The following is a 26,131-nucleotide window of genomic DNA, read 5'->3' as shown; positions in this document are numbered from 1 at the left end:
TTAATTAAGTGTATCGTTTGAACCGTACGTTCTATATTAGCTTCAAATCAGATTTGGTGTTTCGGAAGTGTCCTACCTTTTCTTTTTTCTTACTATATAAATGCTATACCATAAGGATGCGTTAGATGGGGCCTGTGACTAAACTAGTCACTGGATACAACACTATCTTGATATAGATTTGTTTGCAATTATGATATATGCCGGGGTTTAAAATGATTCATTTGCCAAGTTTATTACGTGTGGGCAGATATGATGTTAATAATTTTTTACCATTTACCATGTATATATCACAGATGTTGCTTAGGTAAATATGCTAGTCTATGTCATTGTATATTTTATTATAAATACCGTAATTAGCGTGTGATTTGCATATTACAACAAAATGAGCTGATTGGATGACAAATTCTTTGACAGAAACGATTTCTAAAAATAACACTTAAAATGGTTTGGAGAAAAGGGCCACATCGTGTAGCACAAGTGACAACATAGTTTCAAAAATGTTTTAATAATCGCTGATGAATGGAACAAACTACCCTGTTGCAGTGCCTTAGTTAATAAAAACGCAATAAAAATAATCGAAAACCTGTTGTTATTGTTGTTGTATGAAAATAGATACATGTATTTCTTAATTCATGATACGAGGAAACCTACATAAATCCAGTAGTTAAGAGCTTATTGACAGAAACTGAAAAACATTACTGGTTTGTATCAAACTGTGGTCTAATTGTTAAGGTGTCGGCCGCTCAAGCCCTAGGGTCGTGGGTACGAGTCCCACTGTGGTCACGACCACGCCTTTTCATATCACACCAGCACTGGTTATTCAAGATAGCGGACTCGAGAGTGGTTTAAATAAGTTTGAAGCTTTCATCACAATTGAACGTTATTATATCTAGTACATGTATAAAGTAATATAACTAGCTACAATATACGCAGTTAACATAATATGTAAAATTTTTAATTATACATGTAGCTTCAATTCATATTACACAACAGAAATATTAATGATATGTGACATGGAGATAATGTGTATATCTTTCAAGCATGATTGTGTTAACTATTGTTCTAACTAACTAGCTCGTGAAAAACTTTCATTGAATCAGATAGGGTTTCTTTTATATATTGATTACATTTTTACGGGTTTCTGGTTACCATTATAGTTACTACAGGTCATTGTATGTTTTCAGTATGTTCTTTTAAGTAGAATAGTTAAATAAGACTGTAATTTTATCATAAAAAATTAAAATTAAGTATTTTTCTTCACTAAAAATATGGAACCTATTTCATAAATTTGAAAAATGTCAACCACTGGATTTAGGGTATGTTTATGATGTTATTTTTCGTATTTATTTTTATGTTTTTTTAATTGTAATAACATTTTAAGCTGTTTTAAATGTAGCAACGTATCAAAGTACAGTCAATCTATACTGACGAGATAAAGAAACGCCTCATTGAAATTTGGCGTTATTTTTTTCCTAACGCTTTTAATTGTTGTGAAATGTAGTAAATCTACATGTACTCTGACCGACAAACACAGTGAACAAAAACTCGCGCGATTTCATTCAGCCATTTGTTCACTTCATGTACCTGGTCATGATTTCCTCGTGCAGTCCGTGCATGTAAACCATGTGGTTTGATTGAACGATTTTTGCACATGTACATGCGTAATACGACACACAACCATATTTTCAGCTATTCTCTGAAAAAAACATTAGTTTTCGTAATGCCGAGGCTGAATTCTGAAGAGAGGGCTCAGGTTTTGGCTATGCTTGAATGTGGGCGAACGCAGGAACAAGTTGCTAGACGTTTTAACGTCTCTCGTTCGACAATTGTGCGTCTTATTCGACGTGTTAGAGACACGGGAACGTCTATCGATAGACCACGTTCAGGTAGACCGCGTGTAACGTCAATACGACAGGATAACTATATACGTCAACGTCATTTACGTGACAGATTTGTGACGGCGCAATCTACGTCACGTATAGTTGTAGGTAACCGTGGACGTCCAATTAGTCGACATACAGTGAGAAATCGACTCAGAGAACGCGGAATTGCCTGTCGTAGGCCCTACCGCGGTCTAATTCTAACGTTACGCCACCGTCACCAACGTCTTATTTGGGCCCGCAACCATCGCGGCCAGCGTTGGCAGAACGTAGTGTTCAGTGACGAGTCGCATTTCAACTTGTGGAACGCCGACGGACGTATCCGTGTCTATAGACGACGCCATGAAAGCTACGCAAACAATTGCGTTTTGGAGCACAATCGTTACGGTGGAGGTGGAGTAATGGTGTGGGCAGCAATCAACCATAGGTTTAAGTCCCAACTCGTCGTTTGCCAAGGTAATCTCACAGCCAGGCGTTACATCGACCAGATATTACGTCATGTAGTTGTCCCTTTATTCCGTCAACGTCAAGGATTAGTCTATCAGCACGACAACGCGCGACCTCACGTTGCACGCGTCACCAGGGACTTTCTACAGGCTAGAAACATTAATGTTTTACCTTGGCCGGCGTGTTCACCGGACTGCAATCCGATTGAACACGCGTGGGAGTATCTCGGACGGCGGTTACGCCAACGTCAACCCCAGCCAGCAAACGTCCGGGAACTGGTAGCAGCGCTGCACCAGGAGTGGGCCAGAATCCCACGGTATCTGTTACGCAACTGGTGCGGCTCTATGAGGCGTCGCCTTGCTGCTGTGGTTGCTAGCAGAGGTGGCCACACGCGCTACTGATTTTTCTAATGCAATTTCTCCGACCGGGCTATTAAAATTCAAGATTTAAGCTTAATGCGACAATGAAATGATTTCTTATTGACCATAAATTCTTGTAAAGCATCTAATTTGCGAATGGAATTGTTCTTTTCTAATTTTGAATCACGGTTAACGAAAAATTGTATACCGAGTTTGAATGAGGCGTTTCTTTATCTCGTCAGTGTATTAAAGTGTCTATTCTATTTTATTTTAGACTTTTCATAATCTTTATCAGACATTATAAAGTCTGACTGAAGGACAACTTTTATAGGTTACAAAATTCAAATTTAAACTATTCATGATTATTATATAAATTCCGTTAATATCATTCAAAATCGTTCATGATTATATCATAAAGCTTGAGAAGACCATTCAAAACTGTTCATAACTATATTATCATAAATCCCGTGAATATCATTCAAATTTATTAATCCCGTGAATATTATTCTGATAGGCTTCCACTGGAGCCGATTCGCCAAACTCTTGGTTAAAACAGAACTACGACTCCGGGAGCTACACTCGTAGCATCGACGATGAGGAGGAAGATCGTTTTTCAAGGAAAACAAGGTTTAAACTTTTCGTATTTTATTATTGTACGTTATTATAGTCTCGTCGTGTTAAAATGCTCCGCTACACGCATTGGTGGGCACCTGGATAGAACCGCCCGCCTTCTATAAGTCAGCTGGTTAACTTCCACACACGTAAAATTCGACGCCTCAAGCGATGTTCAAACCCTCATCGGTGAGGGGCCAAGTGATTCGAAGCCAGAGACATTAACCACTCGGCCACGGTAGTCCCACAAGTATTTCTGAGAACGTTGAAGTTCACGCTTGGAAGTTAGACAAAATAGAAAACAGCGTTATACGATCAATATACCAAATGTTTTATTACATTTATATGAACATTCCTTTAAAGAAACCCATTTCTATTGAAGTTAAAAGACCATTGTAGCCTGTTCTAATACAAAATATGCATTACATTGAATCAAGTTGTCACCAAAGCCAACCTGAAAATAAAAATCGTTCAAAATACTGTTCAATTCTTTTTCAGAAACAGTGGTACGATGAGTATCGTGCTGTCCGAAAGAAATGCAACTCCAATCAAACCGAAAAACCCGAGCGGGTCACGTGGTATGCTCGGAAATGTGTTAGAGAAGATGCATGAAGGCGATGTACTGTCACAGCATGATATTTCAGCTGCACTAAGAGATTATAATCTCCTATTGAGCAAAATGGAAGAACTTGAAAACAAGACAAAGAAGATGCGGGTATGTGAAATTGTTTGCAAGGTCAACAATCCGAGCCAGTCTATTTAGTAACCACACGTATTTGCATTCCTCTTATTTAACCCCTTAGCTAATCTTATCTAATTTTACAAATGTCGTTTAGCTGAATTAGACACAGAAGTAACTCGATCAATTTAAGCAAATATTTGTTAAAACTAATTGTTATTAATATCCTTGATGATATGTTGTTTTAATTCATATATAGTTGCAAGTATCAGGTGAGGAATCAGCTGGCATAGCGCCGCCTGGTGAATCAAAGATCACGAGAGACGAGAAAGAAAAACTGACGGAACAGTTAAAAAGGAAAGATAAGCTTATAGCGGATTATCAGAACAGGTACCAAGAATATCCCGCAAAAGAAAAGGAATCAACTAAAAGAAAAGAATACTATGTTAATGGAATTATAAAATTTAATGTGCAAATTATCAAACAGTAGGATAGTCTACTTGCTCTAACTGTAACGTTAAATATGACGCCAGAAATGACACGATGATGGCGTCTCGACGTCCTATGTTTAAAAAAGTTCACCGTTTCATATGATATTTTTTCAGTCTTACTTGTCTAAAAATATTGTCAATTTTAGCTGATATTACACTAGAAATATGTATGTATGTAAAAGGGTTATTAAAGCAGTACCTTGATATGCATTGATGCATTCGGCTCGCGTGGACTTCGGCAAGCGCTCGTGGGACCCAAGCCTAGTAAATCCCACTCTTGCCGAATGCAATAATGCAGATCAAGGTACAAGTATAATAACCCTATTCTATTGCATATAAAGTCCTGGTTTGTACCGATATTTTGCATAGAATTTGGGTAAAAATAGATACACTTTAATGAGTTATAATAAATGCAATTTACAGATTTCAGAGAATATCACACAAAGCAAAAACAAAAGCGTTGAAAAACGTTCATGTTGAAGACGTTGTACCGCCAGAAAAAATAATTGACAACTTTGTTGATCTGTACGAAAGGGAATGGTACCACGCTTTTGAAACGCTAAAAGCTTCTTGGCATGATGAGGAGAGGGTTATTTTCGCTCTCTTTCGTATTGTGAGGGTATGTGTCTTTAAACCTTGTCAACAATCATATCTATAGTGTTGCCCATGTTTCTCTGGGTATCTTAATGTTTCGATGCGGTGTTAGTCATAATTTCCATTTGTGTTGTGTCTTTTAACATTGATATAATTAAGATTGTGACTTTTATATCAACACTGTAGATGTATAATATTAAGAACTATCTTCGTAATAGCACGTACTGAATCAATCTGAACTTATTTTTCCTTAGTTCTTTTCTTGGGATAATTTACATTACATGATTGTTTTCTAGGAATCATTGGAATATAACAGTGTTTATCTGGTAATTTAATAGCGGAAAATATCTTATATGTTTTCGCTGATCTATAATTACAAAATTAATTACAACATTTGGAAATATAAAGACGAAGATTTTTTTATCGTTTTACATCAAATATCATTTTATTTTTATACTTGTGGACATCCGGTGAACAGTAGATCTTATATGTTCTCGCTGCTAGAACAGTCATGAAAATATCTCGTGTTCATTCGGTGAATGGTAGTTGAATCTAACCCTGAAAAACAAAACAACAAATGTCCTCATAGTTGTCCTTTTCTTACTTTCAGCATGCGTATATATTTTGTTTTGACATGGCTGAAACACAGCGAACGGCCGTCGAAGATTACTCGGCTCGTTTGCAAGAAGTGATGCTACAGCCGACCTTCACCCACCCGATATCAAAACTGGTAAGCTTACTTTCTGTCGTATTGAAATAATTCTCGATTTATTAATCTCGCATCTTGTCTACACGAAATAATATGTAACGGAGCAAATATTTTTGACAACATTATTTTTGGAAATTCACTTCTGTACTTTTTTTCCTTTCGGCCAAATCGCTGCTTTAATACGAATAAGTTCTACACTTGATTAGTAAAAAAAACTGTATGTACAGAAATAAGTAAGAAATCTTACGAAACTGTATATATTGTGTTTTTGGAAATACGAATCTTCAGCTCAAATAATACCTGTATGTTCAGTACAACAAATACTTCAGTCTTTTAGAACAAAAAAAAATGAAATAACTGTATGTACAGAAATGATTATGAAATCTTACGAAGCTGGTTTAAATTAGATGTTGTCTCTGTATAAATCCAACCCTTCATTATTCCAGATAACAGTATGTACAGAAATAAGTACGAAATAGTACAAAACTGGTTTAAAGTAAATATCGTTTCTTTAGAAATACAAACCTTCAGCAGAAGTGAGTACAGAAAACCAACAATATATAACTGTAGGCCGGCGCCTCCTCATCGACTACAAAAATGTCCTTGTGAGTCAGACCGTGCCAGCTATTCAAGAGGTAAGTAGTCGTAACTGATAAGTGTCCAGTGAACATTTGAAGAAAGTTGTATATAAGATGTCTAGTAGACCGGTATATATTTTGCCAATTAGGAACCATGTGTTTAGTTAATTGGATTAGTAGAAAATATGTTGACACTCACCCAGAGAAAACAACAGTGTCGCCCTAAAAAAATTTTTTTTTTCTGCAGAGGATGACCATTTTATCACATCTTTGAAGAATATAACCTAGCAAGAAATATAAATCATAGCAGACTCGGTTTGAACGAGTATGTTCGTGAGAAGTACTTAAATCTTCGAAACCCCTCACGTACCTTCTACCCCAAACATCGGCTTACGCGAAACACTATTAATTTAAAAAGATTAATTAGTTCCGTGCTCCCAAACGACTAAAATAATAACAACACTGATTAAAACAAACCGTTACCTCCTTACCCGTTGAAGTCATTTTTAATCAGGTGTAAGCCCTTACTAGAGGTACCAAATAATATATTAATCATCTAAAAATAAAATGTTTAAAATCTTACATTAGAAATGATTGTCAAAATGGCAATCGGAAAACGAAATTGAAATGCATGCCATGCTGAAAGCAAATTGGAAATACAACGTACTAGTATCTTTTATCAATATCATTCAGTTTGCTTTTCTTTGTGAGAAGTACTTAAATCTTCGAAACCCCTCACGTACCTTCTACCCCAAACATCGGCTTACGCGAAACACTATTAATTTAAAAAGATTAATTAGTTCCGTGCTCCCAAACGACTAAAATAATAACAACACTGATTAAAACAAACCGTTACCTCCTTACCCGTTGAAGTCATTTTTAATCAGGTGTAAGCCCTTACTAGAGGTACCAAATAATATATTAATCATCTAAAAATAAAATGTTTAAAATCTTACATTAGAAATGATTGTCAAAATGGCAATCGGAAAACGAAATTGAAATGCATGCCATGCTGAAAGCAAATTGGAAATACAACGTACTAGTATCTTTTATCAATATCATTCAGTTTGCTTTTCTTTGTAGATTTTTGTGATTTTTGGGATTTAATTAAATAAGATAAGATAAGCAATTGCATGATTCATGTTGGGTACATTTATATACATTCTCATGAACCTCTATTAAACTCTGCTATGATTTAGATTAGTTGCGTTATACGATTCAAAAGCATGTTCTTACACGTTTTTTTTATTTAACACCTGTCTGCAGTCAAATATCTGTAAACACTAGGCAAAAGTTTGTATTCATGTTCAAGAAGAAAACGTGTTTCTTTGCGGCTTCCTCTTTTTCAATGTTCTCTGTGACTATTTGATAAACGATATTGTGTCTGAAAGCATTAGTCCTCCACCTCTGATTCATGTGGGGAAGTTGGCAGTTACTTGTGGAGAACAGGTTTGTACTGGTACAGAATCCAGGAACACTGGTTAGGTTAACTGTCCGCCGTTACATGACTGAAATACTGTTGAAAAACGGCGTTAAACCCAAAACAAACAAACAAACAAATCCTCTTTTTCAAGTCTCGTCTAAAATATTAAGATGTTTACAATTCATACTTTCTATTACACATAGACTTTTGTTTGCAGCTGTTCAGAAAAGTGAAATTGCCAGAATTATTTGACAGCGGTTTTGTTAACAAAGCCGTAAAAGACTTTGTAAATCGAACCTTGGAGCTAATTTGGTTGATGGTAATACAAGAGCCTCCAATGATGGTATATTGGCTCGAACCGAAACAGACTGTTGTAAAGGAGTATTTCAAATTCTACAAGGAGAAGAGAGCACTAGTTAGACAGACAGTGTGGCCTGCCGTGTTCCACAAAGAGGGCGGAGCGTTGCTTAGCAAAGGTGTTGTTCTAGCCGGAAGTGCCGAAGACTTAACCGAATGACCATTATATCCTAACCCTTTTTAGACCAAGTAGATGATTACAGAAAGTATAATTATTGTATTGAATTATATTCGGACCTTTTTGTAAAAAAAATAACATTGACATATGTCGGAACTGTACAAAGTAAGTTAAAGATCAGTAGCAATATTCAATTGTGTTTTAGTATAATTTTGTTACGTTTCTGTTGCTACACTTTTCATTTCATTTCGTGTAGTTTCAGTAAATACGTTTAGTGTTTTTAAAACATGTAAATTTTTGGCGTGCCATACTCCGTACACATTTGAATTGTATAGCAAATGAATATAATAATAATAATATATGCCTTAAGGTGCATATATTTATATATATGTACATACACAAAGAACTTTTGATCGCGTTTGAATTTTGTTTAACTTTCGTATAGTTTCTCTAAGGATTGCACTCTGTTTTAACTAAAGGTCAATCTCTATTGGCCTACAAGAGCTGCTGAAAATCAAAACACAAAATAATTGACACGCTAAACCTATATCAAATACAGAACTGGTTTATTTGCATGATACAATGTACATGATAGAATATATATGCTGAATGAAAAAAAAAAGACCTAGAACCATTTTAGTTCATTGAATTTACTAGTAGAATGAAATTGTTAATAAAGACTGTGTTTTTAAATGTCGGAATGTACACTTTATACACTGATGGAGTTAAAATATAAATAACCTGATTCTTTCTTTACTTTTTTAAATGAAACTCGATGTCTGATATCAATGGGGTCTCTGTCATGTGATATTTAGTGCAATTTTGGTTGTATTACATAGGATAACATATAGAAAAACGGAAGTGTTTATTTCATGTAAGCAAAATATTTAACATTTAAAGTCCTTAAGAACAGACTTAAAAGCACATATCGTACTGAACATACTGTTTCTCATCACATAGAGAGGAAAACCTATTCTATTATAGGAATCCGGTACAGTCTTAGAAAGTGTTTTACTTCAATGCAGGTGTGCCACGCCTTTCTCCATCAATGGTCCGTCTTTATGCAAGAACAACGCCGGCCAGACGCAGTTTTGAACTGCGTTCCCTGACCTTGTGAAAGGTTTGAATATACTAGTTGGTCTGTCTCCTTTATTACAGAACTCCAGATGCATCGGTGTTGCCTGGATACACATCATCCAACACACCTCTATACATCGATCAATGAAAGCTACTTGTGAGTTTGTTGGACGTTGAGCTGGATGAATAGTTTTAAGGACGTCTTCGTAGAATAACTGAAAGAAAAGAATGCAAAAATAGGAAGTACCGTTCATTTTAAATATATTGCGTCAAAATATGTGTCGAGATTATAATGATCACTATATCAAAACGAAAGGTACAAATACTTTTCTGTACATTTATCTTTAAGTTAACATTTGAATGGCCAAAAATTATTTTGTTTCGTTTTTGTTGGTTGTAACGTCGCACCGCACACAATTATGTGTCATAGGGCGACTTTCCAGCTTTGATGTTGGAGGAAGACCCAGGTCCCCCTCCATGCATTATGGCATCACGTACGGGCACTTGGGTAGAAACACCGACCTTCCGTAAGCCAGCGACCAAAAAATAAGAGTATGTAAAAATAAACGATACTTTTACTTCATTATTTTACATGTAATTTTCTTTAATAGTTTGCTTCTCAAAAGTCTGTATCAACAGAACTAATGACTAGGATAGAGTCTGACTTTCAGTGTATTACTCAATATACTCATTAGGTTACCACCTACCCATTTGACAACAGGTAATGAGGCTACAGCAGCATATTTTCTGAAATCTCTCAGAACTGCATCACTTTCCCGAACAATAGCAATCAGGTGACGATCAGGTCGAACTTGAGCCTCCAGTGCGGCCTGAAATAAGAATTAGTGAACGGGATCTTCGAATTCTTACCTGCAGCAGTTTTAAATATGTTTGCAAATGTGACAACCCATCCCCGATATAAAGGACACTTGCGCACACTCCTCTCATAGAATACCAAGGAAATATTCAAGAAATCCGCACACTTAACACACCCATGTATTCCATTCTTTAATGCATTCTACGAAAACATAGCGATATGGAGCAACGCTCAAATTATTTAACACAACATGATAAAATTGCATTTATTTAACTTTACATACCCTAGACTGCTGTGAAATGTTTGGGTAAAGCATTTCATTTTCTGTGTGCATCAAAATGTTAACCATCTGTCTTTCCGCGGTTTTCTCGCAGTAATCATACGCACTCTGAAATTACAATGTACATACTAGTAATCAGTCTTTCATTTTGTTGAAAATGTACCAATCAAATTAACGTGACTTAAACACTGGTTTTCGATGAGGAAAACGATAACTATATATCTTTTGAGATGCGGTTTAGTGGCTAGATGGTCGTCTGATGGTAATACGCTTGACTGTCAATCCAAAGGTCTTGGGTACATATACAACCACTGGAAATTCTGAGATGCTATTGAATGTCTTCCAACCAACTGAGGCGCCAATACTGGCCCGCATAGAAAACTGGGACTAGCGTGTATCGGTGCTTTACATTCATCACATCAAAGACCTAAGGGATCTTTTTGCAAAGAGCTAGGGTATCGCACCTGGGTCCATTATATCCTACTACATGTATGTCCTCAAACTATCTGCACAAGACAAATAGCTGCTAGTAAGATCTAAGTGCCTCAAAGCCATAACCATAAACGAGTGATAGGTAGGAAGCAGGAGAAATGAAATGTGAAAAAAAAGAAACAATACTTTATCAAACTTCATTAGATATGATTTAAGTTTGAACGCTGATACGAAATAGAAAAAGAATTTTCTGGGTTTTATCATGGTGCAAAATATGGCTTTATCTGCAAGGTGCTTTGTGTTAGCTTGATGAAATCTTTGCAAAATTTACTTGTTTTTTTAATAATTCAAATAACATCACACTGAGAATGAGAACCATTTTGCTGGATGGAGTTTAAACTTAGTTCACCTTAGTTATCTTTGTGAGATGTTGGATGGTTTCTGTTGGATCCCTGTATATCTGCTGGAGTTCCTCGTAGGCTGCAGTCCATTCTCTGTTGTACAGGTCGGTGAACATATCCGCCACGTGCTTTGGACTTGTAACATCTTCCAAATCGGTCGCCTTACCATTGCGCAGTCTTTCAGATGCAAGTTGACTAAGTCTGCAGGTTAAAAGTAAACGCATGTGTATGAGACGAGTTCAAAACACTGCAACAATTCAAGTGCTAGTTAATTTTATGTTCCAAACGTATATTAAAACTGTAACCTAATGAAGAATATAACATCATGTATGTATATATTTGCTCCGCGTATAAAAAGGTTATGCTGGTATTATTTTTTACAGTCCACCATAACTCTGTTCATCTCTTTGTTAACTTGCTTGCATCAAGATACCTTCTCATTTATATGTGATATTTTCTGGACATCACATTGAACGCATAGGGACGAAGACTGCAGAAGAAAGCATATTAAACAATTATTCAGTTTCACTTAAAGTTACATTTAGAAGTTGACATACTGATAAAGTTACTTAACCTACATACCTAACATATCTAAGGGCCGCTGTGTGAAAACCAACGCTAGGGCTTTGCGACCAGGAAGGAACCAGGCCAGTGCACTTCCATACTGTACGTTTATCAATATCAGCACTTGTATACAACTGTTAAGCAAACAGTATGGATCCAGACATGACTGCACGGATGTTCAGGCTGATCTAAATCCATACTGATCGCAAAGCCCTAACGTTAGTTTTGCTAACATTGTATATTAGTTTTGATAATTTCCCCAAAACAGCGCAAATTAAAGCATTGGAAAATTCTGTTTTTACTTCTTGAACGAACTTTCTGTTAGAGTTGTACTTATCTTATTGGGCTTTGATTTGATTATTTGAGAAATACTGATGTGCTTGTAGTGTTGTACTTATTGGGTTCTGATTAACTATTTGAGAAGTACTGATTTGTTGTTATTGTTGTACTTACTTAGCACTGACTTGATTCAGTTACAACATTGACTTAATGTTGGTGTTAGCTTACTGAGCGATTAACTTTGAGTATTTGAGAATCATTGAGTAATGTACAGTACTTACTGAGCGCTGACTTGTTTCGGATCATCCCGTCGTCTTAATTCATATCTGTCGTAATCCGATGGAGTGGACGACCAACTTGGCTCTACTGTCCGTCGATCCCTGTGTTCAAACTGGCTCTCTGCCCGGCGTCGATTGTATGCTCGCTCACTCTCCTCTGTATGTTGTGGTGGATAACCCCTATCAAGTGGTGTGTTTCCTTTTGACGGTCTGTCTACAACTATTGGGGTTTCCGATGCCTAAATGTTCCAGAGCAAATGCCAACAGTAAATATGATGTGTTTTGTACATTTACAATTGAAGTTATGAGCGACTTTTAAAGTAAGACATCGTATCATTTTGGTTACACCCTTTTCCATTGTAATGATTAATAATGGTATATTATGAAACAGTATCTTTAAAAAATTTAATAAGAAAATACAGCAAATAGTTTGGAAACTATTGCTTCGTTTCTACCCATAGATTCTATGGAAACTGGTATTCTATATAGGGTACGTATACATTTATAAACTTTGGACCTAGTACTTGTGTTTTTCCTAAATACATCTTATATTATGAGGGAAATTTTCAGACGTTGTAGCGTTAGTCTTTACTGTTACCCTTTATAGTTGCCGACGTAAACAAATTACAACTCACTGGTTTCTTTACAAAGAAGGCAACCATGTCGTCTAGTTCTTTCCTTGCAGCAGGCATCAGGCCATTGCTCCTGGCGTTCCGTAGTTCTGTCCAATTGCCCCGTTCAGCCATTGATAATAGTTTGGAAAAGGAATCAGTTTTTGCATTCTCACCTTGATGGGTGAAATGGGAAATATGAAAATATACAGCAAATGTAAGATCCAAAAATCTAGTACAGGTGAAAGTGAAAGGCAGACTAGCATTGTTTCAAAGCAAGATTTGTATCACATCAAAGGTGTAATTTGATCACGTCCTCCACAATGCATTACAAAGTCAAAATAAAATCTCAGTGAGGAAATCGATATAACCAATATAAACCGTTTTTCAGGGAAAAGGGAAGTACATGCCGACAGTTAAAGACGCTATAAAAGCTCTGAAGTGTTTTATATTCCTTTAAACCCACAAAAATGTCGTCATATACATATATAGGATTGAACGTGATTCTGACGTAACTCAAATTGAATTATGAAGGAGTTAAAGCAGCATTGCGTTCAATTCTTAATATTTTGTTGAACATAACACGTTGGTATTATGAATTCAATTACTTTAATAAATATTATGTTAAATTCATTAACCAGTTGTTTTCAAAACCTCAATTACGTATAGTCCGATTCAAATGACTTTATCGTAAGGGTCAAGCCATTAATTCTATAATCACTCGGTCTTCCTGTTTTGCACCAATAAAATTCATCAAATTGCACCAACCTTCGCCATAAAAGACCAAACATGTTAACAAAGAGGCCTTCACTGGCTGGTCGTAAACAATAAAAAAAATAGACACCGTGGTTGCTTCAGCAAAATTATAACGTTTAGAAAAGACATATACTGGTTTACAATATTGTTTCTTTTGTATATTAAGATCTACAACAAGATCGTTTGGAAGAAATTAACGTAACAAAATGATAGAAGACTAGTGCAACCCCTCCCCAACTTACACTCCCCGTGGCAGTGGTTAAAAAAGCGGAAAACTGTTATACACAAAGGACAGAAACTATAACTACACTTCGATTTACGAAGTACGTGTCGATTTTTCATGGCCGCTACACGGTACTCAAAGACTGTTGTATACAAGTGTGTTTTAAAAGTGTAGACCCCAACCAAGCAATTAATCATGAAGCTCGTTCAGTGCTAGCATCGTGCCAAGGGAATGCTGTTGAACGTAAACATTGCATGGATATCTGATACTGACAAAATTAGTACTAGATTTTCACAGATATGTCATGCTCTACCATACAATTACTTTAAGTGAAATAAGAAAAGCTTTTGTCAATATCTAAACTATGAACTGTGAAAGCAATGTCTTACCATTGTGTTTTCTTATTTCATTATGCATGCTTTCCACCGCACGTGTCGCTGCCTTCACGTTGCCACGTGTTAGTTCACTGTGGTCCAGCTCCTCCATCGCGTGTATGACACGCATTACTGAGGTAACGCGTTCCTCCATGATTAAAATGAGTTCTGGAAAGAACGAATTCAATAAAATACGGGTACAGAGGCAAGAAAAAATCAGTTCAACATTGACTTTATAAAACTTGAAATTAATGCAATTTGGGCCAAGCTACCAAATAACACAATTCAATCTAAATATTAAATGTTACTTGATTTTTTATTTATCCGTTTTTCTACCTCAATCATTATTCTTCTCTACCCTTTTCTCTAACTTATCCTTTAACTTTTACTGTAACAAACTGTATTTTATGCACAAACAATACCCCAGTACTTTTACTGACCAATAAATCCTTCTTTACATTTAATTTTCTCTACATATAAAGTCGCATGAAAACCGTTTTTAACGCAAACTAAATTTTATAAATGTTAAGAGACTTAAATAGCATGAATGCTTCAAACAAATAATTTGATTTTATATGTGATATATCAGTAATATCAACTGCATCTAACAATTTTGAATAATCTGTTGTAACGACAAGTTGTTATCGTGTGTATCATGTATTGTCTATGCGGTGCGGTATAATTAACACATAGTAACTAGACGTAAATATATACAATCAAATCGTTCGTCTGTACAGATGTTTACTGCTGATATAGACTTATTGATCATATTTGGTACGGTGACTTAAATTTTGTGGGAATATTTCCATCAATAAAATCGTTGTAATAAATAAATAAATATATAAATAAATGAATAATCAACAAAGTATTAGACGTGTATTTGTCAAAATCATTCTTGTGATTTGGTTCTAAAATGAAAGCGAAATATTTTCATGAATTAAACTTTTCATCAATGTCATAGGAAGCTTCTCTCCCAAGAGGAGATGCGCAAATTATCTTCATATTTTCACTGAGTTATTGCCATTTAATTATTCAACATAAGTCTACCATATACGGTGTTCCGTTAGGGCCAGCACTTGCTCCCTGTGAACGCGAAGCGCGAAGGTACGACGGTACGATGGCGAAGCGCGACACTACGATGGTGACAACACGACAGTGCGATGGCGAAGCGCGACACTACGATGGTGACAGTCTGTCGTACTGTCGCACTTCGCCATCGTACTGTCGCGCTTCACCATCGTAGTGTCGCGCTTCGCCATCGCACTGTCGCGCTTCACCTTCGTAGTGTAACCATCGAACTGTCGCGCTTCGCCATCGCACCGTCGCGCTTCACCATCGTAGTGTCACCATCGTACTGTCGCGCTTCACCATCGTAATGTCGCGCTTCGCCATCGCACTGTCGCGCTTCACCATCGTATTGTCACCATCGTACTGTCGCGCTTCGCCATCGTACTGTCGCGTTTCACTATCTTTTCTCTGTTGTCTTAAACTCTGTATTGTATAGTGCTGTCAACTCTGTCCAATGATCAAATAATTGGACAGGTATTATTGAAATGAATATCACCAGACCTGATGTTATTCAAATGAAAATTCCCCGGCAGAGTGTCACTCAAATGAATATCATCTGGCATGATGATATTAAAAAAAAATATACCTTAAGATTGTTTGAAATGTATTATTCCAAAATAGGTTCCGTTGATCTATGGCTATTTTACTTTTACTTGAGGGATAATAAAAACGAATATCACCCAACCGAGTGTTATTTATGAACAAAATACCATTGTATTCAAAATTAACCTCCAGAAATTTTTGACTTTTTGAGGGTGTGGGGGGGGGGGAGGGGGGCGGGGGCACCAGTCTTGAATTAATTAAAACGTCAGCGCAGAGGCGCATAACAAAGTATTGGAGAGGGTGCCTTTATACCCATGTTAGGGGATTCAGGGGTCTTCCCCTGGAATATTTTTTTTTGAAATACAGGTATGAAATGGTATCCTCAGGTGCATTTATTAGTGGGTGTACTCTCCTCATATTAGAGGAGGGGTGGGGCTATTCCCCTGGAAATATTTGAAATACAGGCACGAAATGGTGTCCTCTGGTGCATTTTTAGGTCTAAATTTTGAGGTATTGTAGGGGTATGTTACTCCCCTCTTGATTTGGTGGACAGGGGGGCTCTCCCCCTGGAAAATTTTGAAATGCAGGTATGAAATGGTGGCCTCTGGTTGTTTCTGGGTCTAAATTTTGAGAGAAAAATATTCCTCTGCCAAAATAGTAGGGTGCATCTCTAATGAGTATTGGTCACTTTTCAGCCAACTGGGGGGAGGGGGAGCACGGACCCCCTCGGCTCGGCCCTGGATCCGGGCCTGTCCTCTCTGTGGAAAAATAAATGTTAATGTATTTACATGTAATTAATTGTTTTGTGAGAAAATGTTGTTTAATCAGCTCATATATTTCAAGCCATGAAACGTTAAAAGTATATATTGTCAGCTAAAAATAATAAAAATACACTGTTGTATACATTTTGCTTATAAAGCTTTTGGCTATATTTTATGCAAAAATGTTAATTATATATCCAAAGCACGTTTTTTTGTTTGACCGTGCAATTCTGTACATTAAAGTCGGCCCATAAGTAAACAGAGAAAAGTTGGCGAAGCGCGACAGTACGATGGTGAAGCGCGACAGTACGATGGCGAAGCGTGACAGTGCGATGGTGACACTACGATGGTGAAGTGCGACAGTGCGATGGCGAAGCGTGACAGTACGATGATGACACTACGATGGTGAAGCGCGACAGTGCGATAGCGAAGCGCGACACTACGATGGTGAAGCGCGAGAGTACGATGGCGAAGTGCGACAGTACGACGGTCTGTCACCATCGTAGTGTCGCGCTTCGCCATCGTACTGTCGCGCTTCGCCATCGCACTGTCGTGTTGTCACCATCGTAGTGTCGCGCTTCGCCATCGTACTGTCACGCTTTGCCATCGTACCGTCGTACCTTCGCGTTCGCGTTCACAGGGAGCAGGCGCTGGCCCTAACGGAACACCGTAACTATAGCACCTTTTGTTGTCCGGAGTATTTCCTCAGCAACCACTGGCTGGAATTCAGCGAAATTTCATAGCAAGCTTTACTCTCAAGAGGAGATGCGCATATCGTCTTCGTGTTCCAGTCTCATGATTTTTCACCGAGTGATTGACCTTTGATTAGTCAACATTGATAAACTATAGCATCATTTCTTTTCTCAGCAACCACTGACTGAAATTCGTCGAACTTCAAGCTTAAATCCTGAGAAGAAATGCGCATAATATCTTTATGTTCCGGTTGGAGTTATTGCCCTTTGATTTTTTTCTTTAGATATTTAGCAATTATTCCATATATCAACGTCATACTTATGAGATCATCAAATTACTTAAATTTGAAGGTGCGATTAGTCCTTTGAAGGTACATATCTTGTTTCTTTATTTTCAGTCATGCTGGTCATTGTAGCTGAAAGAATTTTTAATGGGAAAAGGGAACATAATTACAGCCACCCTGCTAATTTCCGGGTATTTTCAAAATATCTTATGTCTATCAAAAATGTGACCGAATTGGCTTGAATTATTGGAACAAATAAAACTCCATTTCCTTGTACCAAGCTGTTTAAGCCCCCAAGCATTCCTTCCAGTAAAAGCAAGTTATCAGTTACTTTCATAGTTTTCCATCCGGTGTAAGTTAACCGAATCAATCAATCAATTAATCAGTCAGTCAGTCAGTCGGTCCGTCGGTCAGTCAGTAAGACGTTGCAAGTTTTTTTCTTGATTCATATTCGGATGATTTCACAATACAGACTGTAACAACATGTATAGATGCTGCTGATATATTATTCTCTATTGTCAATAAGAAATTCGATTGTTATTAACACCTTGCAAATAAATCAAATGCAACAAGACTTACACTGATTTGAAAGGATGGCTCAATAAAGACAAATTATACATCGCGATTGTCTCAGTATATTCCATCTTCAGATCAGATATATTTGCGTTCCAGATATCTGATGACGAGTTTTATACATCGCCATTGTCTCAGTATATTCCACACCTTCAGATCAGATATATTTGCGTTCCAGATATCTGATGACGAGTTTTATACATCGCCATTGTCTCAGTATATTCCACACCTTCAGATCAGTTAAATTTGCGCTCCAGATGTCTGATGACGAGTTTTATACATCGCGATTGTCTCAGTATATTCCATCTTCAGATCAGTTAAATTTGCGTTCCAGATATCTGATGACGAGTTTTATACATCGCCATTGTCTCAGTATATTCCACACCTTCAGATCAGATATATTTGCGTTCCAGATATCTGATGACGAGTTTTATACATCGCCATTGTCTCAGTATAATCCACACCTTCAGATCAGTTAAATTTGCGTTCCAGATGTCTGATGACGAGTTTTATACATCGCGATTGTCTCAGTATATTCCACACCTTCAGATCAGTTAAATTTGCGTTCCAGATGTCTGATGACGAGTTTTATACATCGCCATTGTCTCAGTATATTCCATCTTCAGATCAGTTAAATTTGCGTTCCAGATATCTGATGACGAGTTTTATACATCGCCATTGTCTCAGTATATTCCATCTTCAGATCAGTTAAATTTGCGTTTCAGATATCTGATGACGAGTTTTATACATCGCCATTGTCTCAGTATATTCCACACCTTCAGATCAGATATATTTGCGTTCCAGATATCTGATGACGAGTTTAATACATCGCCATTGTCTCAGTATATTCCATCTTCAGATCAGTTAAATTTGCGTTCCAGATGTCTGATGACGAGTTTTATACATCGCCATTGTCTCAGTATATTCCACACCTTCAGATCAGTTAAATTTGCGTTCCAGATGTCTGATGACGAGTTTTATACATCGCCATTGTCTCAGTATATTCCATCTTCAGATCAGTTAAATTTGCGTTCCAGATATCTGATGACGAGTTTTATACATCGCCATTGTCTCAGTATATTCCATCTTCAGATCAGTTAAATTTGCGTTCCAGATATCTGATGACGAGTTTTATACATCGCCATTGTCCCAGTATATTCCACACCTTCAGATCAGATATATTTGCGTTACAGATATCTGATGACGAGTTTTATACATCGCCATTGTCTCAGTATATTCCACACCTTCAGATCAGATATATTTGCGTTCCAGATATCTGATGACGAGTTTTATACATCGCCATTGTCTCAGTATATTCCACACCTTCAGATCAGATATATTTGCGTTCCAGATATCTGATGACGAGTTTTATACATCGCCATTGTCTCAGTATATTCCACACCTTCAGATCAGTTAAATTTGCGTTCCAGATATCTGATGACGAGTTTTATACATCGCCATTGTCTCAGTATATTCCACACCTTCAGATCAGATATATTTGCGTTCCAGATATCTGATGACGAGTTTAATACATCCCCATTGTCTCAGTATATTCCACACCTTCAGATCAGATATATTTGCGTTCCAGATATCTGATGACGAGTTTTATACATCGCCATTGTCTCAGTATATTCCACACCTTCAGATCAGTTAAATTTGCGTTCCAGATGTCTGATGACGAGTTTTATACATCGCCATTGTCTCAGTATATTCCACACCTTCAGATCAGATATATTTGCGTTCCAGATGTCTTATGACGAGTTTTATACATCGCGATTGTCTCAGTATATTCCACACCTTCAGATCAGTTAAATTTGCGTTCCAGATATCTGATGACGAGTTTTATACATTGCCATTGTCTCAGTATATTCCACACCTTCAGATCAGATATATTTGCGTTCCAGATATCTGATGACGAGTTTTATACATCGCCATTGTCTCAGTATATTCCACACCTTCAGATCAGATATATTTGCGTTCCAGATATCTGATGACGAGTTTTATACATCGCCATTGTCTCAGTATATTCCATCTTCAGATCAGTTAAATTTGCGTTCCAGATATCTGATGACGAGTTTTATACATCGCCATTGGCTCAGTATATTCCATCTTCAGATCAGTTAAATTTGCGTTCCAGATATCTGATGACGAGTTTTATACATCGCCATTGTCTCAGTATATTCCACACCTTCAGATCAGATATATTTGCGTTCCAGATATCTGATGACGAGTTTTACTCATTGCAGCGCAATTTAACCTTGTATAATAAAAAGATATAATTTTTACAAATTTCCATATTGTGGCTATTTGAGAAATTGTAAAGTATTACTTCCTCCCTTCTGTCCGTCTTGGTTGCAAACTGACTGGAAATAAAGTATTCAATTCAAAAGCTTCATACAACTTGAAAACATGTTTTTAATATCACAAAAATCTATCAAATTGAAATGTAAAACTGCAAGTCATATTGAAATAATGAAAACAAAAGAAAAAGACAACGTAAACTTATACTTTCACCTTAATGGGTTGGGAGTTAATTACAAAATTTATTAAATATGATAAAACGTATATTTGACTGAGGGATCTAGCTCTAGGTAATTGACATTTCTGTTCCATAAATACACAGAACATATATCATAGTAGCTGTTTTAATGATACGTTTTCACAACAGAAAAAATAACAGTCTTACATCCTTTGTTATACGTTCGGGTCAGATAAACTATACGTGGATTTACCGACAGTCTTAATATACCATTACCCTTATTGAATATTTGAATTACACCGGTTAAACATATTTTGATGAATAAAAACCAGAAGTCTATTTATTTGCTGAAGCGTTAAAGAAATATATAGAAGGAAGTAAAAAGGAAGTGAAGATTCTCTCAAGTAAGTAAACACTTTTTGTTCAGTTGTTCTTTATGTACTCGGGATAAGTAATTGTTTGATAACTAGATATTATTCAGTGTATACAATCATGTGTTTTTGATAAACAAGATATCTAAAAGACCAAAACTTGTATTAGACAGGTAATGTATATCGGTTTACACTATGTTTCGATAATAAACATTGCGGGCATGTATATAAACAGAATGTCACTGTGTTGTAGAGGGTGGGGTGTGATACAACATAATTGACATGGTTCAAAAGAACCGTGTAAACTATTACTAAATACACATAATATATGGGTTATGTATACTCGCTGTGAACAAATGACTAGAATTAAAATCTGATTAATACAAAAACATTATATGAATTATCTATATCTTTTACAAATTCAGGTGAACGTTGAGATCTGTAAGTACTAGTATGTCTGAAAGAGCGGAAAACAAATATGCGATCATTAAAGAGGTCCTCAAAAAGGCCGGTAAAAAAGTTTCACAAAAAGAAATTGAAGATGCAATCAGCCGATACAACGATATGGTGAAAGAACTTGAGCATTTTAAGAATCTTTCGATCAAACAGGTAAGTGCTCAAGAGAGGAAATTATTTTAAATCGATAAAATCATATTATCATATTAATATCACATTAAGACGCATTATACGAGTAGACTAAAGTGAAAAACTTGTTGGAAGGTTTTTCAGATTTTATCTTTCATCTCTTATTTGATTATTCACTTAAGAACTGTTACCCTTTGTTTGATGGTGTTGTGAGATGTAGTCTCACTATATAGTCCTGGGGGTGACCTCCAGCTTTGTAGGTGGAAAAAATACCGCACGTAGACCATTCCTCTTGGCAATATTTCAGCCGCAGACGGCATCTTTGTAGTATGATCGACTTTCCGATGAAGAAAATCGACACTAGGAGGCGCGGAGGGTGTGGGGTGGATAAACGGTGCTTGTTCAGAGATTCAAATTGTAAACTATTATTTTTAAGTATAATATAAACACAAACGTTGTTTCCTCAGAGGTTAATGCTACATTTAAAGTTTTTCGAAATGGTGAATTTTCTGTTCCGTTTTTATCAAACGTATTTTGCAAATGAAATGCGGTCGGTGGACTAGCATCTCATTAATGATAAGGATAACTGGTTCAAAGATACACCAAAAGACTTTACGAGCATAATACATAGAAACTATAAGACTTCTATATATAATTCAACAGGATCAGCAAAGTGGGCATTCAAAACAGATTGAAAAGCTCCAAGATGAAAACAAAATTTTGAGAGAAGAAACAAATAATATGAAGAAACAAATAGAAGAACTTCGACACAGGCTTGTTGTTTTTCTTTTACATAGAAGAAATGAAACTGATATGTGATCCTTAATGTAATATTTTTTAAAAAGTCATAATTTCACATAATAATAAATTATTTCTTTTAAAACATGGTCATTACAATAATAACAAATATCACGAAACTTTAAATAAATACTAGGACTATTAGAATGCACATTATATAAATGTCGATTAGAACACATATAGCTCTTGCTTTTATTGATGACGTCAGTGTACATTCCATATCACTTCGCTACTTGATACGTACAAGAAATCAGGGAACTAACCTTAATTTTTCAAAATAGATAGAAACTAAGTTTTTAAAAGCATATCAGTCTTAATTACTTTCTTGTAGAAAATGAAGAAAAGTCCATAATCTATGAGTTATATTTTCAGATTTAGTACTTTAGCTGGTCAGAAAATGATAAATGGTAATCCAGACATTGCCGATTTAAGCGACCCCTTCCGGCCTACAAACCTGGCGGAAAAATTCCATCAGCTTTATGACGATGAGTGGACGCCGGCATTTGAGTTCCTTGATAAAACACCTTCGATGGATGAGTCAAAAGTAATTGACTTTTTGGCAAACATTGTAAAGGTAAAAGCTCATTATAGTCACTGAAAATTCCTTACGATCTAGTTTTATACGGCCATTACCAGTAAAGTTTGCTGCTTTTTACATTTTTATCTCACTAATAGCGTAACCTATTGCATATTAAGTTTCATTGTAGTCTAATTACCATATTTAATTCTCTGTTAAAATACACTTTATCAGTATATATTGATGCTTAAAATTAAGTCCTACACTGTTTCATTATTCATGTATTGTTATATAAAATGAATACATATCCATATTGTACACATATATTTTCGACATATTTGAATGCTGGCTTAAATGTTTCCATGTGATTACTTAAGTTTTTGATAATTTAAGACTGATTTAAGATTGCTTCAATTAGAAAAGCAAATATTATCCTTTCATTTCAGAACTATTTGTCCGTCCTCAGTAATAAATGAAAACTACTGTAATATTTTTGTTTGATGCAGGAAATTGACAAAGTGTGCTCAAAAACCAGCGAGAACCAAATTTCCAAAATAAAACAGTACATCACAGATGATCTTGTTTCTCCTAAAGTAGAAACGAAGGAAGGCACGATGGTAAATATAACTGCATATTATATACATCACAATGAATAGTGTAAGTGTGATGATTAAAGTCACTCCACATGATCGTAATTATACGAAAATAAACAAGATAGGACGCTTGAATCCATTTTACATTTAATCTACGTTGAAGTCATGTTGTAACGAATATATACAGCAGTTGCTTAAAAATGTTCTCTTTCTCTCATATAAGTAGGGACCTCTTGATCTCAAAAATCAAAGAAAAAAAAACAACACTAGAAAACATGCACACAGCCCCTTTTATTCTTGCATACCAGATTTCTGGTGATTTCACCGGTGCTGGAAAATTCCATCTTACACCTCATAAGATGACTCTCGTGCTCTAAATGACGTAAAACGAACTTGTAGCGGATTCGTGTAGTAATTATAATGGTTTTACGTAAAACCGGGTAAAAATCAAATACCTTGATAGTTCCCTTTTGTTCCTTACAATATATTTCCCGATTCAAAAAACGTTATTTTATGGAAAAACATAACGTTTCACTGCAGATGTTTAAAAAAGAAGACGGAACTATTACGTTGCGTTTGTATTTGTAACGTCATGATGTACTTCCTGTTTAAGGACGTAAAGTTCCCGCGCTTTGTTAATGTGCTATTGTAAGAAAAAAGTGCTATAACAAAGTCATTTGTTTGAATTTATCTTTACTATAACTTTTTGAATACCCTTGCTGGTTACGTGGCTTAGACCGTAGAGATCTGTTTAACAGCATGTTGACCATAGCTGTACCCAGCTTCCTGCAGAAAGTAGCAAAGAAATATTCTAAGGAAAAGAAAATTAGAATTAAAATCTTAACAAAGAACAACAGAAAACAACGTACATGACGAATGTATTCAGAGTTATATTGATATTGTGAAGCAAAACAATGGAAATAAATCATATAACACGTTATTTCTTTTCAGGTTGCTACAAAAAGATCGGCAGTAGATGAAAAACAGGAAAAGCTTGTCAGCAATCTACTGGCCGAGTTCAGAAAATCATTTGGAATGTTGTCAGTACAACCACTAGTAGAGGTATAACATTAATAAAATAATATTACCAATTACTTTCATTTACATCCAATGTACATACAAAACGTTCGATATAAAGATCTAAATATCTGTTCTTATTATCATTGTTGGGAAATAAAATTATATGTACAAACGTGTTAAAAAGATATTGCTGATTATATTTCGGGTGTTTACATCTCTAGTATCGTTTACTTAATATTTGATATATAGGAAAAATAAAAGAAAAATCTATTGCGCTGCAATACAAGTAATATGCATTTCAGTTATTTGACAAGTACTACATGGTAAAAATGAGAAAACCGTGGAATATTCCATCTTCTGCTAAAGAGCTTAACTATTTTGTCGCAAAATGTCTGGAGATAGTATGGTTGATGAAGATACAACATCCTCCCATGAAATTCCTTTGGCTGTATGAAGGTGAAAAATGTGACAAAGACAGGTTTTCTTTCTTTACAAAGAGGGGAGAAAAAGTCAAACAAACAGTGTGGCCGGCGGTACTTCTCCACAGTGAAGGACCATTGGTTGCGAAAGGTGTTATTCAAGCCATTTGAAGCTGTACAATTTATCCTATGTTTATTTCATTTCACGATCTGTTGTTATCATTCTTTATTATCAATCATTGAAAAATGAGTACATTTGTCAAAATGCTGAAGAATTGTGTATGAAAATGCAAAGTGACTTTGAAACAAAATATATAGTTAAACGAAATATTATATTCTCCTTTAGAGTAATGAATATTAAATGCAGACAGATCTGACGACATCTGTAGGCCCATATTTGCTTTAAAAATCCAGTTATGCGTTTAAATGATGTTAACGTTTTATCCTTTATGTGTATATAATTATAATGTTCTTATAAATGATAATAAACTCTTTGAAATATTTCTATAACTCGTTCACTTTTTAAAAAAGGTTTTTACACTGTACAGATAGCTTTCTAACGACTGACCTCGGTTCCATGTAACAGATTAAAATAATTTACTTGCTAAAAATAGAACAAGTAATCAGACAACTTAAACTTAATTGAAGATTGAAAGGTTAGAAATGGGTGGATAGTTTTAAACGCTTGACTGATTGATCGTAAAGAAATATAACTGACCTATTACAATATTTATTATTATTCTATATCTATTTTATCTATCCAATCGCGAACGTTCATTTGCAACACGTGACCGTACAATATATTACTGTATTTGGACGCATGTGCGTACAAAAAATCCTGTATTTTCTGTATTTGGACGCACGCGCGTACAAAAAAAATCGTGTATTTTCTGTACTTGGACGGTTCAAAAGTGTCCCATGTTAAACATACGATAAAGTCCGAAACGCGTGAAAATGTTCCGAATGTAAATCGGATGAAGTAGGAGTTTGATTATCCGCCTTGAACCAAAGAAGTATAAAATACACAGAATGGCAACTGGCTGTAATCTCGCGTGAGCTCGTGTCAGAGCGTGATTTGGCGTTATCTTA

General features: G+C 35.9%; 3 protein-coding genes across 4 annotated transcripts; 2 read left to right on the top strand and 1 right to left on the bottom strand.

Annotated features, from left to right (window-relative positions):
• The first annotated feature begins 1,164 nt into the window (after window positions 1-1,164).
• LOC123557242 (uncharacterized) lies at window positions 1,165-8,992 on the top strand. The gene is made up of 8 exons (XM_053543593.1): window positions 1,165-1,316; window positions 3,201-3,313; window positions 3,797-4,013; window positions 4,237-4,367; window positions 4,892-5,087; window positions 5,673-5,792; window positions 6,287-6,406; window positions 7,990-8,992. The coding sequence occupies exons 1-8, from the start codon at window positions 1,296-1,298 to the stop codon at window positions 8,287-8,289; spliced, it is 1,218 nt and encodes a 405-aa protein (XP_053399568.1). The 5' UTR covers window positions 1,165-1,295; the 3' UTR covers window positions 8,290-8,992.
• Window positions 8,797-14,919, bottom strand: LOC123557241 (uncharacterized). Its single transcript, XM_045348592.2, has 8 exons — window positions 14,780-14,919; window positions 14,355-14,507; window positions 13,011-13,162; window positions 12,379-12,614; window positions 11,263-11,455; window positions 10,425-10,529; window positions 10,032-10,154; window positions 8,797-9,539 (listed from the first exon to the last, which is right to left on the bottom strand). The coding sequence occupies exons 2-8, from the start codon at window positions 14,491-14,493 to the stop codon at window positions 9,264-9,266; spliced, it is 1,224 nt and encodes a 407-aa protein (XP_045204527.2). The 5' UTR covers window positions 14,494-14,507; window positions 14,780-14,919; the 3' UTR covers window positions 8,797-9,263.
• Window positions 14,920-21,006: 6,087 nt separating this feature from the next.
• On the top strand, window positions 21,007-25,545 carry LOC123557240 (uncharacterized). 2 transcript variants are annotated; one of them, XM_053544875.1, is made up of 7 exons: window positions 21,007-21,143; window positions 21,536-21,719; window positions 22,359-22,468; window positions 22,866-23,067; window positions 23,517-23,627; window positions 24,555-24,665; window positions 24,926-25,545. In XM_053544875.1, the coding sequence occupies exons 2-7, from the start codon at window positions 21,564-21,566 to the stop codon at window positions 25,211-25,213; spliced, it is 978 nt and encodes a 325-aa protein (XP_053400850.1). In that variant the 5' UTR covers window positions 21,007-21,143; window positions 21,536-21,563; the 3' UTR covers window positions 25,214-25,545. The 2 variants fall into 2 exon arrangements, with proteins under 2 accessions (XP_053400850.1, XP_053400851.1); XM_053544876.1 differs by lacking the exon at window positions 21,007-21,143 and adding an exon at window positions 21,157-21,283.
• The last annotated feature ends 586 nt before the right edge of the window (window positions 25,546-26,131 follow it).

Source organism: Mercenaria mercenaria, chromosome 5, assembly GCF_021730395.1.
Source record: "Mercenaria mercenaria strain notata chromosome 5, MADL_Memer_1, whole genome shotgun sequence".
In the NCBI taxonomy this organism is placed as follows: domain Eukaryota; kingdom Metazoa; phylum Mollusca; class Bivalvia; order Venerida; family Veneridae; genus Mercenaria; species Mercenaria mercenaria.
Note: the sequence above shows the minus strand (reverse complement) of the source record. Positions and strands in the feature narration are given on the sequence as shown.